Consider the following 15848-nt stretch of genomic DNA (forward strand, 5'->3'; position numbering starts at 1 on the left):
CTTTGCAGCAGGTCCGGCCTGGGCCGCTGGTGACCTGTCTGCACCCGGGCTCTTTCCCTGAGATCTGCAACTAGCGGTGGCTTTCCATAGGTGCTGGACTGGCTCCTGTGGGTGCCAGGCTGGACGATGGGGGGGGCAGAGGAGTGGGGCAGGGCCCCCCAGAGCACAGCCAGCCCCGGGGGGAGAGGCAGGAGCCCTGCCCCGGCAGTGCCTCCTGCGGCCGCTAGGTGTCCCCGCGCTGCAGCGCCCCTGCCGGCGGGCGAGGCCCCTGGTTAACAACCGAGGCCAGGCTGGCGCCGAGCGGGGTGGAGGGCGCGGGCTGCAGCCGGCGCTCGGTAGAGCCGGGTCCTGCGGGGGCGGGGCGCCGGGAGGGGGGCCGGGCTGAGCGCGGGAGGGGCCAGGCGGCCGGAAGCGAAGCGGGGCGCGCAGCCCAGCGGCCCTCAACCCGCTCCTGGGCAGCTCTGGGCTCGCTGCAGCCAGCCCGGTCCGTCCGCCCCTTCCCCCCACCTAGCTCAGGGGCGTGCACAGCTGGAGCCCGCGGGATCTGCCCCACCCTAGCCAGCTCCGGGACAGCTGGGATGGTGCGCTGGTGAGGAGGGGGTGACCTGTGTCTGTACCGGGCTCTGGGGTGTGATCTGCTCTCTGTGCAGGGCTGGGGGGATTGGTGCCTGTCCAGAGATGTATGTGTGTGTGTGGGTGATTGGTGCCTGTGCAGAGATGTATGTATGTATGTGTGTGTGTGGGTGATTGGTGCCTGTGCAGAGATGTATGTATGTATGTGTGTGTGTGGGTGATTGGTGCCTGTGCAGGGGTGTGTATGGTGGGGGGTTGGGTGCTCTCTGTGCAGGGCTCTATGGGGGGGCAGGATGGATTTGATTTAAATCATGATTTAATCAAGTCTTCCTGACTAGTGATTTAAATAATAGATTTCTACATAAAAGTGCATTGTTGTTGGTTGTTATAATCTTAATACATATTCTTCGCAACTCAGAGATCGATGTAGGCTTCATTTTTAGAAGGTACACACTATTTTTTGTTAAGTGGTTTATTTTGAAAACTTTTCAGATGAGTTTTACAGCCATATCAGAAAATGAATGGTTGTTTGGTTATTTCATTTACCAAAGCAATTGAAGCAAATTTTTATGAAGTCATTGGGACGTGACCTATCTCCAGTCAATAGGTTAATCATTGATATCTGGAGGATTTTCTTGCCATGCTTTATTAGGAGGAGAACATCACCAGACAGACATTTAAATTTGTTTTATTTAACTAAACAGTAATGTTATATATTCTGGATTTTTTTCTTCAACAGCAAACATATATTTTAAACATTCAAGTTTTTAAAATCAGGTTTTGTTTTTGTTTGTTTTCAACTAAAATAGTTAAATGAAATATTTAAAAAAAAAACAACAAAAATTAAATCGACTGTCAGCCAGGTCAACATGAGAAACTTAAAATATTGTTAGTCTCTAAGGTGCCACAAGTACTCCTGTTCTTTTTGCGGATACAGACTAACACGGCTTCTACTCTGAAACTTAAAATATTGGCTTCTGTAGCTAACTCAGTCATCTTCACCTTCATTTTCCTGTTTGTTCATATTCTGGAAAAGAAAAATAAACTTTCGCTGCTTTGTCAGGTCCCAAACGATTTCTCAATTTGGAATGAATTAGTTCAAATGAAGAAAATAGTCTTTCTACACCGACCGAAGAAGAAGCAGCTACTGCTGTTAAAAGTGAGATTATCACTTCAACAGTCTCTGAATCCAAGTACTTAAGTGACTTCCACTGGTTCACGGGTGTGACTTTCTTGAAAACATCAGCAAACCTATATTTCTTGAACGGTTCACCCTTAGCTCTGAAGTTTATTGTAGTCGGCATTATGGAGGGACGATTGCTGCATGTCCATGTCATAGCCAACTCCTCTTCTTCAGCAGTTAAGGTTTGACCCTGGTACCGAGTATTGAGAATATTTGCAAGAAAATGAGCTGGAGATAGTGCTTGTCCCATTCGTTTTTTTAATGCTTGTAATTTAAGTCTGTCGTTGCATATTTCTCTTTTTGAGGTCTCACGTAGTTCCTTCCAAACTTTGGCTGTGACGGTGCCATCTATTTTTTCTCGATTTTGCTCACAGACTGTCATCGGTTCTTGATATAGTGCTCAAAACAGGCCACTAGTGAGTTCCATTGCATGTCTTGTGGGAGAGTTAGCTTGGTTCCTCCCACTTTTTTTTCAGAGCAGCTGCTGCAAAGTGGTTATTACAGAAGTATTTTGCAATTTCAACAACATTAGCCTTTATTTCTGGAACAATGAAGTCTTTGGCTAGGAGGTGCACCAAATGAGCACTGCAACCGTATGTGATTAGCTTGGGACTCTCTTCTAAATAATTTTCTTCTCATCTTGGATACATTTGCAGCATTGTCTGTGATCAAGCTGCGTACTAGACATTTGAATTTTTTTTCACAGTTTGTTATAGCTTTTGCTGCTACTTCTTGTAAGTATTCTGCTGCTTGCGCATTTCCTGATGTATCCATTGTTTCTGTAAGGAAGACATTCCCGTCTTCTGTTGTCACACAAGCTCATACAGTAGGATCATTGTGGACATTGCTCCAGCCATCAAGACTCAGGTTAACAATTTCACCCTCTAGACCTTTTGCCCACTGCTCAATTTCCCTTTCATACATTTTATCCAGCAATTTGCCTGCGTCATCTGCTCTGTTGGGTGGACTGTATCCTGGTCTTAATGACTGAGCCATGTTAATCAAGTGTGGGTTCTCAGTCTTACGGAAAGGAGAGTCTGTTGCATAAACAAACTGGGCAATTTTTTCATGAATTACCTCTTGTTGTAATCTGCTGGTTCTTATCACAAACTTATCTATGGTTGTTTCTGGATGATGGAGATTTTTTTTTTCTTTTTGCTACAGGCGATATACTGTGGCTCTGTGACATACATGATGTGACTGAAACACTATCATTGGCAGATAACTCTGAAACTATAGAAAACGATGGTGATCTTGAAGGTGGATAGTCTTCAGAATCCTGTATGTTGAGGATGGATTCTCCTAAACAAAATAAGTCAATGCAGTTATTTAATTATTATTACTCATTGCATTCACTGACACTTGGTACTACTTTAAAGGTGAAGGAAGATCTGCCTATTTCAGCTATTTATTTTTTCTCACAACTGCATCTAAAATGATAGTACCATAGAGTACCAACTATATTATCTGCTCAAACATGAGAATTCAAGAATAGTCCAGAAGGAAGACAGGCAGTTCTTAAGAAAGAAGTATGAAATAAAAAAGTTTACCAACATGAAGATCCTGCATGTTTAGACACGTTCTTTTCATCATCTTCAATGCAGCTTCCTCCTGAGAAGGAACACGTCTCATGATGTTTCATTCGGTCAACCAGGCCTTGCATTTCTTTATTGCACTGTTTGCGTTTTGCACGCATGTCTGTCCTATCCACAGGTAGAGGAACTTCATTAAAATATTCCCAAACTGGGTCTCTTTTACGACCTGCTGCCATTGTAAATTTTCCCTTCTAGTGAGAGAATGGAATGGTAGATCTCAAATCAATGAAGGCTAAGCTCAGAAAGACCTCAAGACTTCTGGAATATGCTGCTCAAACAGTTTCACTTTTGTTTCTACTGCCTGTCCCTCCCTTCTCACGTTTATCTCCAGACTTCTTCTCCTTGTCCAGATCTATTCCGCCCCCAACAATCTTCAATTCATTGAATTTTTTGAAACTTTTTAGAGAGAGGTAAGGGATTGACTCTGTGTACCCAAATTTGCAGAGGGACAACAGAGTTGAGGTCTGTTATTTCTCACCTCTCTATATTTATTTATTTTAAAACATTTTTGCTGTTAACAAGCATGTTATCTCTGGAGACACAAATCCACATTTTGAGAACTCCAAAACTAAGCATCTCTGATGGTATCTTCCAGACTGAGCACTGAGTCCCAGTGGGTAGATAGCAAGATTAACCTAAATAATCTATATAGAAGCCCCTGGAACCCCATAAGATTGTGTCCCTAATCCATGAACTATTGGGACTCATTTAAAAAAAAAATTGTAAATATTACATGAATATATTGTCTCATACTATAGAATTAGAATTTATAATCCCTATTCCATGATGAGAGATCTTTGAGCTATAATGTATCTTAATTAAAACTATCATTAGATAGGATATTGCCTCAAAAAGCATTTTATAAAAAAAAAACTGATTTAAATAAAAACTGATTTTTTTTTTATTAAAAAAAAATAGATTTTTATCCACCCTGAGCTACTATGAGGTGGGTGCAGAACTGGTTGGAAAACCGTTCTCAGAGAGTAGTTATCAGTGGTTCAAAGTCCTGCTGGAAGGGCATAACGAGTGGGGTCTCACAGGGATCAGTTCTGGATTAGGGTTCTGTTCAATATCTTCAATGATTCAGATAATGGCATAGAGAGCACACTTATAAAGTTTGTGGACAATGCCAAGCTGGGAGGGGTTGCAAGTCCTTTGGAGGATAGCGTTAAAATTCAGAATGATCTGGACAAACTGGAGAAATGGTCTCAAGTAAATAGGATGACATTCAATATGGACAAATGCAAAGTACTCCACATAGGAATCAATCCAATCAGTTGCGCACACACAAACTGGGAAATGACGGCATAGGAAGGAGTACTGTGGAAAGAGGTCTGGGGGTCAGAGTGGATCACAAGCTAAATATGAGTCAACAGTGTAACACTGTTGCAAAAAAAAGGAACATCATTCCGGGATGTATTAGCCGGAGTGTTGTCAGCAAGACTCAAGAAGTAATTCTGCCGCTTTACTCCACATTGATCTGCCCTGAACTGGATACCGTATTCAGTTCTGAGCGCCACCTTTCAGGAACGATGTGAACAAATTGGAGAAAATCCAGAGAAGAGCAACTAAAATGATTAAAGGGCTAAAAAACGTGACTTATGAGGGAAGATTGAAAGGAGTGGGTTTGTTTAGTCTGGAGAAGAAAAGACTAAGGGGGGACATGCTAACAGTTTTCCAGTACATAAAAGGTTGTTACCAGGAGGAGGGAGGTAAATTGTTCTCCTTAATCTCTGAGGATAAAGCAGCAATGGGCTTAAATTGCAGCAAGGGCAGTTTAGGTTGGACGTTACGAAAAACTTCTTGTCAGGGTGGTTAAGCACTGGAATAAATTGCCTAGGGAGGCTGTGGAATCTCCATCACTGGAGATTTCTAGGAGCAGGTTAGAGAAACGCCTGTCAGGGATAATGCTTAGTCCTGCCACAAGTGCAGGGGACTGGACTCAATGACCTCTCGAGGTCCCTTCCAGTCCTATGGTTCCGTGATGAGGGGGAGTCGGGCGAAGTGCTGCTTTGCGATGGCAGCACCAGTTGGCGATTGCTCTCTGGCCAGCGGTAGCACTCGGAGCCGTTTGGAGATCAGGCCTTATGTTGCCGGGCCCTGCACAAGCTCAGAACGAAGACACTCCTTGGGCTAAGGAGTTGGGGCCCTGTCCCAGCGGCGGGGGTGGCAGTGCAGGGTCCCTGGGCGTGCTGTGGAGTGAGGGGGGTTTCCTCATTAGCATGAGGCGCGTCCTCCCTAGGTGGAGTCCAGAGGGGTGATGCTGTCAAATGTTTCCAGCAGGCGCGCGCTCAGGGCTCTGCGGCTCAGAAGACCACAGGGCTGTTCCCTGTAGAGCTCTGGGCGCCAGGCCGTGTGCTCTGGGGCTGGTTTGGGGCCTGCAGGGCCTGAGTACACAGTCTGCTCTGGAAAGTGCAGGAGTCTCTGCCACCCCCTTGTGACTGAGGGGATCGCTGGCTCTGCCCCGTGCAGTGGAGTCCCCGATGGGGCTGTTGGCTCACGGGACGTGGGCTATGGTAACTGGCAATTCCTTGACTTGCTCCTTTGCCCGGAGTTGGCGTTCACCACACAGGGTGGCCTTAGCCAGGCCAGCTGTTTCCCACCCGTCCCGTTCAGAGGCTCAGTCCTGGCGCTGCACGGAGCCAGTTTGGTTCAAGGGGCTTTTCTACCCCATGTTAGCGAGCGGCTGTGGGGCCACGCTGGCACTATGGCTCGGGGAGCCCTGGGGTCGTCTCCCCTCCACTCTGATTGTTTGTGTCTGAATTGACCCTCCTGTGTTTCCACAGGCGTTTCCTGGCTGTCTCGTCCATGCCAGCCCCGAGTAGCAGATGAACGCCGAGCATGGCGGGTATTTACCTGGATCCCACCTGCTCTCTTCTCTCCCAGCAGGGCCCCAATCCCGATACTGGATGGAGCGAGGGGAAGAGCTGCAAGTCCCAGATCTCAGCAAAGACGAGGATGACGAGAGCTGGCCGGGCCCCCAAACAGGTGAGGGATTAATAAGCCCAGCTGAGAGGGGTGGGGGTAGCTGGGACCCCCCACAGCCACCCCTGCAAGCCCTCCTGGCCCAGCTCCTCTCCGAGGTTGTCACCACCCTCTCCCTGATCTGTGTGCACCTGGCACCCATCCCACCACCTGCGCCAGGACCCCCAGAACCATACGAGAGCCAGGTCTTGGCTCTCACTGAAAAAGCAAATAATATTTCCAGCCCACACAGAGGCAAAGAAAGGCTTGTGAACCTGAGCTGGGTGGTGCTGACGCCTGCCTGAGTCGGTAGCAGCCTGAAAAAGCTGCAAGAGGTGTGACCGGCCCCTTCAATCCCTGCTCAGAAACCGGCTCCAGGGAGGGGCGGGGCCACGTGGGCAGTGCCTTGGGCTCTGACTGCCGTTGAGGCCCTGTCCTCCTGTGGGGACAGCTCCGGCCTGATTGCCCATTTGTTCCTGCAGGTGAGAGGCTGGCGAGCGTGGCTGGGGTAGAGGATGCTGCACCGGGAAGGGGCGGCACCAGCACTGATGTGGAGCCGGTGGGGGGAGCGTGGCACAAAGACCCTGCTGCGGGGGCAAAGGAAGCGGTGCCCGGAGGCGGCGCCAGGGTGGAGGAGGCCATGCCGGGAGGTAGCGCTGATGCAGAGCCGGCGCGGCACAGAGACCCCACCGTCAGGCGGCCCTTTAAATGTGGCGAGTGTGGGAAGAGCTTCCGGCAGAGCGCCACGCTGACCAGACACCAGCTGCTGCATGCGAGCGAGAGGCCCTACGTCTGCACCACCTGCAGCAAAGGCTTTTGCGATGGCGCGGCGCTGGCCGCGCACCAACGGGCACACACGGGCGAGCGCCCCTTCCCCTGCCTGGCGTGCGGCAAGGCCTTTGCTGGCAGCTCGGCGCTGCTGGTGCATCAGCGAGTGCACACCGGCGAGCGTCCCTACCGCTGCGGGGAGTGCGGGCAGAGCTTCCGGCAGAGCGCCCACCTGACGCAGCACCAGCAGGGCACCCCCACCAGCCTGCACCCCCACGCCTGCGCTCACTGCGGCAAGAGCTTCGGGCTGCGCTGCACGCTGGCACTGCACTTGCGGACGCACCGTGTCGAACAGCCCCACGCCTGCCCGGACTGCCCCCGCCGCTTCCACCACCGCGCCCACCTGCTCCGGCACCAGCTGGCGCACACGGGTGAACGCCCCTTCCCCTGCCCGGTCTGCGGCAAAGCCTTTGCCCTGAGCGCCACGTTGCTGCGGCACCAGCTGGTGCACACGGGCGAGCGCCCCCACCGCTGTGAGGAGTGCGGGCGCAGCTACACACAGAGCTCCTACTTGCGGCAGCACCAGCGCAGTGCCCACACCGGCCAGCGCCCCCACACCTGCCCTGACTGCGGCCAGGCCTTCGCCGACCGGGCCAACCTCCTGCGGCACCAGCGGGGCCACACGGACGCCCGGCCCCACACCTGCGCTGAGTGCGGGCTGCGCTTTGCCCAGCTGGCCAGCCTGGTGGAGCACCGCCGGCGGCACACGGGCGAGAAACCTCACGAGTGCCCCCGCTGCGGGCGCCGCTTCCGCCACCACTCGGCCCTGCTTCGCCACCAGCGCTCCCATGCTGGGGAACGCCCCTTCCGCTGCGGGCAGTGTGGGCGTGGCTACACCCGCAGCTCCAACCTCCTGCTGCACCAGCGGGTGCATGCTGCTGAGTGACATCCCCTCCCCCCGGACAGTCACCGGCATCCGGTGCCTCCCACACCCCCCATGCTGGGATGGGCCTGGCCTTGACCACAGTCCGCACTCCCCGCCCACTGCCCAGGAATGGGGGTGGCTGGACCCGTCCCATTACTGAGTGTGAGTGAAGCTGCTGCCAGCAGTCATGGTTCCTCCAGCCCCAGGTAGCAAACATGGGGGCAGAGCTTCCTGCAGGGTGGGGCCCTGCTCAGGGGTGGGGTTCAGGGAATGGGGGCTGTGCCCAGGCAGTGCCTGACCCCCTTTTTCTCCCCTTTTGCTGGCTGGTGCTGCCCGGGCTGCTGCCCCAACACCCTGGGCCCTGCCGTGTGGCCCAGCCAAGCCAAAACCCACCCTGCAGCTGCTTAGCTGTGCGCGGGGCAGGGGAACAGAAGCAGGGGGACGCCAGCACTCAATGCAGGCTGGTGGGAAATGGGGGAGGGGCTGGGGGAGAGATGCGGGCGGGGGGCTGTGGGTTGGGGGAGCAGCTTCAAATGAATTTTCTAAAATGTTTGGTTACAAAATGAAATTAAACCTGTGACATTCCCAGGGCGCTGTGTCGTGTCTGCAGTGGGCAGGCACTGGGCCCCATGGCCTGACCACACCAAGCGCCCCTGAGGGGAATGCCAGCTGGGCACAGGCACCCGGGGTTGCCATGGCTTCATCCTGGCTCCACTTTGGAGAAATGGCTCTTTGGGGGCTTTTGTTGTCGTCACAATGTGTGTGACCGTGGGCAGGGCCGCCTCCCTGCTCTGTGCCAGTCGCTCTGAGAGGCGCCAGCTGCCTCCCTCCTCTCAGGGGGGCACGATCCTTTGCAATGCCCGTAACTGTCTCACGTCCCAGCCTCTTGGCCCCGCAGCTGGAGGGGTCTGTTCATTGCAGTCCCAGTGCCTGGGACCTCCTCCCTCCCAGGTTCTCCGGCCGCCAGGGGGGACAGGCCTAGGCGGGCTCAGGTCACCATCCTGCTGTGCTGTGAGACCAGCTGGCATGGGGACACCATCGGCCGCTGCCTCTGGAAATCACTAGCATGCCGTGGCCCTCAGCAGGCTCCGCATTTCCTCTGCCTGGAAGTGTCTAAAGCGGCTGCAGAACGGCCTCCGGCCGGCCTGGATACTCAGGGCCTTGCTTATGGGCCCAGAGCCTCAGGTCAGCTTTACGCCTCGTCTGCCACCTGTGGGGTGGGCCGTGGCTGCAGCAGCGTGGCCAGGCAGCCAGTGCGGAGCGGCAGGTACTGCCTGGTGTCAGCAATGCGACCAACAATGAGCAGAGGGGAGATGGCTCCAGGCTGGGGGGGTCTGTGCCCAGGTCTGGTGGAGAGGGGCAGCGACTGGGTCTTGGCTTTCCTAGGAGCCCCGGCTAGGGAGCCAGGCTGGGCTGCATCTCCTGGGGGGCTGGAGTCTCTGGTGCAGCGGCCCGAGCCAGAGGGTAGCACCGCAGCAAAGGCGAGAGGCCATGAGTGAGCCAAGGGCAGTAACTGGGGAGCAGTCAACGGCAGTCAGGCCAAGCCGCAGATGGAGGTGTGGGGCCTGCTCTGCTAGGGCCGCCTGCCCACCAGTTACAGAGAGCGGTGACTGAGGCGCAGAACCGGATGTCTCCTATCCAAGCTGATTTTAATAACTGCAGCTCTCCTGAAAGCACAGTATGAAGATTGAATTTCATCACGACGAGGGAAGCACATGCATTGTAAATTGTGGCAAATGCTTGTGGTATCAACGAACAGATTAATAGCTTTGAAAATGTCAGACGCTTGCAAGTAAAAGACAGTTTAAATCATCTCCCTGGAGGGACTTGGCAGGTGAGTAGTGCTGGGCAAATAGCTGATTTTTCACGGATATTTCAATACTTGTCCTCTTAGGGAACCTGCACAAGCACCTTCCGAAGGTGAGACTGGGAACTTCAATTCATAACTCTGCTAAACACCAAAAAACATTGACTCAACAGAGACACTGATTTTATGGCTCATGACAACAATGTGTAACACACCCCGTTGTTAGCTGTCAGGCTCTAGCTGCGATGGGCCACCCCAGCAAACTCTCTCACCCCCCTACAAGGGGGCAGCATTGTGGCTGGGCCTAGGGCAGGTAGTTATATGAGGTGCTCTCAGTACAGTCATTTCCTGGTACAAAGGTTTTTTGGTCCCCACTGGGCCGATCCTTCCAGATGTCCTGGGGGAGCCTTTGCTGAGAAGCCCATAGATCAGTCTACACTAAAGGCGGGAGAGAAGTGCTTTTGAAAGACGAAAAGGGAGGCATGGAGCAATGTGGGAAGACTTTCAGGCTTATCTGAGACTGGGACAGACTCTGTTCCTGGTGGCTTGGAACGGAGAGGGGAAGGGAACAAAACTTTTCCTGATGCGCTGGAGAGGTTTTAGTTGGGGGCTGTAGGTGACGGCTCGTGGCGTTCTGTTACTTTCTTTGTTGGGCCTGTCCTGTAGTAGGTGACTTCTTGGTACCCTTTTGGCTCTGTCAGTCTGTTTCTTCTCTTCACCAGGTGGGTCCTGTAGTTTTAAGAACACTTGATAGAGATCCTGTAGGTGTTTGTCTCTGTCTGAGGGATTGGAGCAAATGCAGGATCTCTAGCAAGAGGATTGACAGAGCCAGAAGGATACCCAGAAGTCACCTACTCCTTGCATAGCTGATGCAATCCACAGACTTCACCCAGAGTTCCCAGCACTGCTGGACAGAGACGCCTCATTCCTGCACTCTCTCCCCGGGACATCTTTCTTTCTTTCTGGAAGACTTTGAGATTCCCTCCTCCCTTGGGCGGGGCGGGAATGGGGGTGGGGGAGGAGCAAAGGGACCTGATCTGAAAAGTCCCTATAAGGAGCTGAGATTGTCCAATGCAGCCGGGTGCACGTACTGTACCAGCCCACGTGCACCATCACCCCACTCTCACCTCATCCTGTCAATTGGGTGTCAAGAGCTGTCTGTGCTGGGCTTTATTAGACCCAGCTTCACAGAGTATCCCGCCCCCCCCCCCGAAGTCCCACATCCCCCTTTAGTGGTCACTAGTTACATGCCGCGCTGCCCATTCTGTCATTTTCCAGACCCCCTCCCCCTGTACATTTGAACCCCCGCTCTGATTTCAGTTCCTGGGGAAAACGCCATCGGGGGCCAAGCTGCAGAACCAGAGTGAGACAGATTGCTAGTGCCCCCTCCCCCAGGCAGGAATTGGGAAAGGGGGCCATGAGGGGGCTCCCTCTCCGGGGTGGAAACTTCCCTTCTTTGAGGGGTGGGGAGCGGAGCAACCAGCTCGCAGGCTCTGCAGAGTCTGTGGGGGGGACCCCTGCACTGGGATCCCCCAGGGATGGGGTGCTGGAGGGAGCTCTGCTGAAGGAAAAGGGGGGCAGCTGGAGCACAGATTTATGGGGATTCCTGTCAGCTGGTGTTTGTAGGAGCAATGGGGCGGTGAGGTTTGCGGGGGGAGGGGGGAGTATTTGCTGGAGACATGGGGGATCCCGCCCAGTTTCCCGGAACTGATCAGGGACAGAAGGGGAGTTTGGAAAGCACGCGCGCACACACCCCCTGGGATCCACTGCCAAGCCACTGTGCAGTCGGAGGCTGCTTCATTGAAGAAAGGAGTTAGCAAACTTCCTTCTTGGTGAGATGGATGCCGCCGCCACGGAAGCAGTTAAATGGGGCCTTTTTCATTGTTCCCAGCAGGCCGTGGCTTCTCCAAAGTTGCCTTCTTTAACTGCAGTTAAAAATAGCTCCTCGGCGGTGAGTGTGAAGCTATTTTTCAGTTTGGGTTTGCGCCTTGGTTCGTTCTCTCCCTCCCTAACTTCGACTGGTGTAAACCAAACTAAAATATTCCTAGGAGATCAGCCTGTCTGGGCAAATGCCTTTTTTAAACCAACTAAAAGCTTCACTACAAGATTGGTATGTGCCTGACCTCCTAATGCAGCACACCATTAACTGCTTGCCTTTGCATATGCATTTTGACTGTAGGGCCAGTCTGCACTTAAAAGGGGCCACTGTTGTAGCCACTTCAGTGTAGACACTGCCTGTCCACTGGCCTGAGAAGCGGTAGCTGTTCACACGGGGACTTGGGTTGGCTTCGCTATGCCGCTCAGCTGTGTGGATTTTTCACACACTAGTGTGACCAACTAGTGCAATTGACCTAATTTTCTAGCATAGACCAGGGCTTGGGGAAAGAGAAGGTGGGTCCAGGAAAGGGGCATGATCGATTTTCAAAGATGTGAAGGGCTGCTATAAAGAGGACAGTGATCAGTTGTTCTCCATGTCCCGGTCCCTGCAGGACAAAAAGGAATTGGCTCAGTTCCACTTGCTCTGAAAGGCACCTCGGTGTCAATGACTGCACCAGCCGCCGGGCTATGGAGAATCAGGTCTGTCGTTTTTATGTTGGGTGCCAGTGAAGGTGTACAGAATGGAGAGACACTGCCCCTTAGTGGTGGGGCAGATGGTAGAATCTCTATTGGTATGATTACAGCAGTGGTTCTCAACCAGGAGTACGTGTCCCCCTGGGGTACGCAGAGCTCTTCCAGGGGGTACATCCACTCATCTAGATATTACAACAAGCTACATAAAAAGCACTAGCGAAGTCAGTGCAACTAAAATTTCATACTGACAATGACTTGTTTATACAGCTCTATATATACTGTACATCGACATGTAAGTATGGTATTTATATTCCAGTTGATTTATTTTATAATTAGATGGTAAATGAGAAAGTCAGCATTTTTTCAGTAATAGGGTGGCTGTGACACTTTTGTATTTTTATGTCTGATTTTGTAAGCAAGTTGTTTTTAAGTGAGATTAATCTTGGAGGTACGGAAGACAAGTCAGCCTCCTGAAAGGGGTACAGTGGTCTGGAAAGGTTGAGAAAACCACTGGATTACAGCAATGAAAGACTCTTGTCTCCAGTGCTGATAAGCAAATGAAAAGAATGGGCCATTAATTTGGAACCTACACAAGGAACTACTTTGGGCAATGGATAGACAACCGGTGGAACTCACTGCTGCAGGAGTCAGATGCAGGTGGATTAGGGTTGCCAACCCTGCAGGGTTCTCCTGGAGTCTCCAGGAAATTAAAGAGCAATCTTTAATTAAAGATTACGTCAGGTGATGAAATCTCCAGGAACACATCCATACAAAATTGGCAACCCTAAGCTGGATCTTTAGGACCGTTGCCAATATTTGTGCAGTGGGCAGAGGTAAAGAGTTCTCTTTCACCAGTAGGTAAAACCTGACCCATTTAAGCAGCTGTCACCTGTTGAGGGCTGGAAGTGTCAGAAGGGCTCGGCTCCCACCAGCGGGGCGAGAGCGTCTAAAGGGCTCAGCGCGTTGGGTGCATGATGGGCACTGAGACCTTTGGCCCACTTATGTAAGTGCCTAATTGGGAACTGAAAACTCTGGCCCCAATGGTGAGTGCTGGGCCCTTGTAAACCTGGTCCGGAGTTCTTCTGTCAAAAGGGGGGAGCCCCTCCAGAGCTGGGGTCGTATCTGACCTAGTGGGAAAGAGCTCAAATAATAATAATAATCTGGTTCTCTTCATCAGCACATCTGAAAGCACTTCACAAAGCAAGTCGGCATCATTGTAACAAATGAGGAAACTGAGGCACTGGGCGGGGACAGGACTTGGCTACGGGCACCAGCAGGCTGGCGGCAGAACGGAACCTAGATCTCCTCAGGGCAGGGCCAATCTAATGCTCTAGCCACTAGGCCACATTGCTGCTGTAAGAAAACTCTAATGGGGCCCAGTGGTCGTTCTGCCAGGCTGTGCTAGTGCCGTGCGGGTGATCAAACACCGCGCTCCCTGCCACGTACCAGCACCCCGGGTGTGGCAGGGTGGGGGCGTTTTGCTTTCTTCAGAAGCATCCTGTGCTGGCCACGGGGTATGAGACTAGACGGCTGGGGGATTTTCAGCACTGCAGATCCAGGCATGTGGAGGCTCAGTCCAGAGTCTCCAGCTCGTCTCTTGGCTCTTGGCTTCCCTCCAGGTGGTGCGGGGAGCAGCTGGCTGGCTTGTAAACTGCCTGGGAGGGGAGGAGAAAGCGATTAGGTACATTTGACTCCCCTGCGTGTGCTGCAGGGGCAGATCAGCCTAGTCCCACGGCAGCCGAGGGAGTCATGGGGCAAAAAATTACTCTTATTTGTTGTAGGACGTTGTGAAAAAAAATTGTTTTTAAAAAATTAACACTGTCCCTCCCCGTCCCAGGCAGGGCAGAGCCCCCACCCCTCATATCTAGCGCTCTCTTCCCTCACACACGCACCCTCCTGTCTAATTTCCAAAGTGCATCTCCCCTCAGGATCTCTCGGCAATCACCAAACAGCAGTTACGGAGAAAGCGGAGACCCAGGATGCACTGATCAGGTTGCAGAGTTTGAGCAGAAAGGGAGTTTCACTGACTATTTGCATTCGAGGCCTTGCAAAGCCGGATTTAACCCAACACCAGTTTACTCCACTGGAGGATCTGGTCCATACCCCCTAACGAGCAATACACAGAGCTGGCGTGGCTCATGTATGAGGCCCAATCCTTTCCCCAGGCCCTCAGAGGCAGCCACAGCAGCGGGGCTCACTCACCTCTCCCACAATCAGCCCCAAGAGACAGAGAACCAGGCCGGCTAAGCCAAGGCGGACGGCGTTGGGCACCAGGCTGAATCTGCCTCCATTTACTCTTCCCGAGTATGTTGGTGCAGCTGCTGAGAGAGACAGAGGGACAGCTGAGAAACCGACTTCTCTGTAGGCCTGATTCAAATCCCACTGACGTCTGGCTGTCTCCGTCATACTCACATGGTCCCCATTGCTGTGGGCACCTCACATGCTTTAATATCAGTGGAAAGACTTTCGCTGGGTTTCAGATCAGGGCTTGTATTGTGATACATCAGGGCTCAAGCTAGAGGGGATGTGGTGGGACAGCAAACGCTCACCCTTCCGCTGCTGCCTTCCTGTGCTCCAGATTCTCCACTTTCTCTCTCATTAAACAAACAAACTGGGTTTTGGGGAAGTGAAAAATGTCTCTCGCCAGGTTGATGTTTGCAAGAAAAAAATAAAACTAAATAAACTGAAAAAATTATGACTTTTAAAAATGGTCAGTTTCAAACACTTCAAAATAAAAATAACTCTGACATCTCGAAATTCCTTGTGGTTTTTATTTTTTGACCAGCTGTAGTGTTGAACCAGCTAAACCCAGCCCGGTCTCCGCATACTTCCACCGCTCATGTAGCGCCCGGGAAATGAAATGATTCAAGGATTAGAAAACGTCTTGTAGTGAGAGACTCAAGGTGCTCAGACTCTTTATTGAGAAGAAGGTTAAGGGTGATTTGATCATTTTCTATGATGAGTAACTACGTTGGGAACTAAAATCTGACAACAGATGGCTCTTCAATCTAGCAGACCTTAAAGGTACCACAAGATCCAATGGCTGGAAAGTGAAGCTAGACAAATGCAGACTAGAAATAAGAACATAAAACTGGCCATACTGGGTCACACCAAAAGTCCATCTAGTCCAGTATCTTATCTGCTGACAGTGGCCAATGCCAGGTGCTTCAGAGGGAATGAACAGAACAGGTGATCATTAAGTGATCCATCCCATTGCCCATTTCCAGCTTCTGGCAAACAAGGTGAACGTTTTTAATACTGAAGGTAATTAACTACTGGAACAATTGACCAAGGGTCATGGTGGATTCTCCATCACTGGACCTTTCTGAATGACGATTGGATGTTTTGCTAAAAGATCTGCTCCCGCTCCACCACAGCTAGTGGGCTTGAAGCAGTAATTAATTCAGGGATGTTCTCTGGCCTCTGTTAGATGGGAGGTCAGACTGGATGATCACAATGGTC

The 15848-nt window shown here is 51.9% G+C and overlaps 1 protein-coding gene across 4 annotated transcripts; it reads left to right on the forward strand.

The window, feature by feature from the left end:
• The first annotated feature begins 387 nt into the window (after positions 1-387).
• Positions 388-15143, forward strand: LOC101949019 (zinc finger protein 835-like). 4 transcript variants are annotated; one of them, XM_024112982.3, is made up of 3 exons: positions 388-581; positions 6241-6339; positions 6798-15143. In XM_024112982.3, the coding sequence occupies exons 2-3, from the start codon at positions 6261-6263 to the stop codon at positions 8027-8029; spliced, it is 1311 nt and encodes a 436-aa protein (XP_023968750.3). In that variant the 5' UTR covers positions 388-581; positions 6241-6260; the 3' UTR covers positions 8030-15143. The 4 variants fall into 4 exon arrangements, with proteins under 4 accessions (XP_023968750.3, XP_042701274.2, XP_042701276.2 ...); XM_042845340.2 differs by having other exon boundaries at positions 389-589; positions 6138-6339; XM_042845342.2 differs by having other exon boundaries at positions 389-589; positions 6238-6339.
• The last annotated feature ends 705 nt before the right edge of the window (positions 15144-15848 follow it).

The sequence above is a fragment of the Chrysemys picta genome, chromosome 12 (genome assembly GCF_011386835.1).
Source record: "Chrysemys picta bellii isolate R12L10 chromosome 12, ASM1138683v2, whole genome shotgun sequence".
Taxonomy (NCBI): Eukaryota; Metazoa; Chordata; order Testudines; family Emydidae; genus Chrysemys; species Chrysemys picta.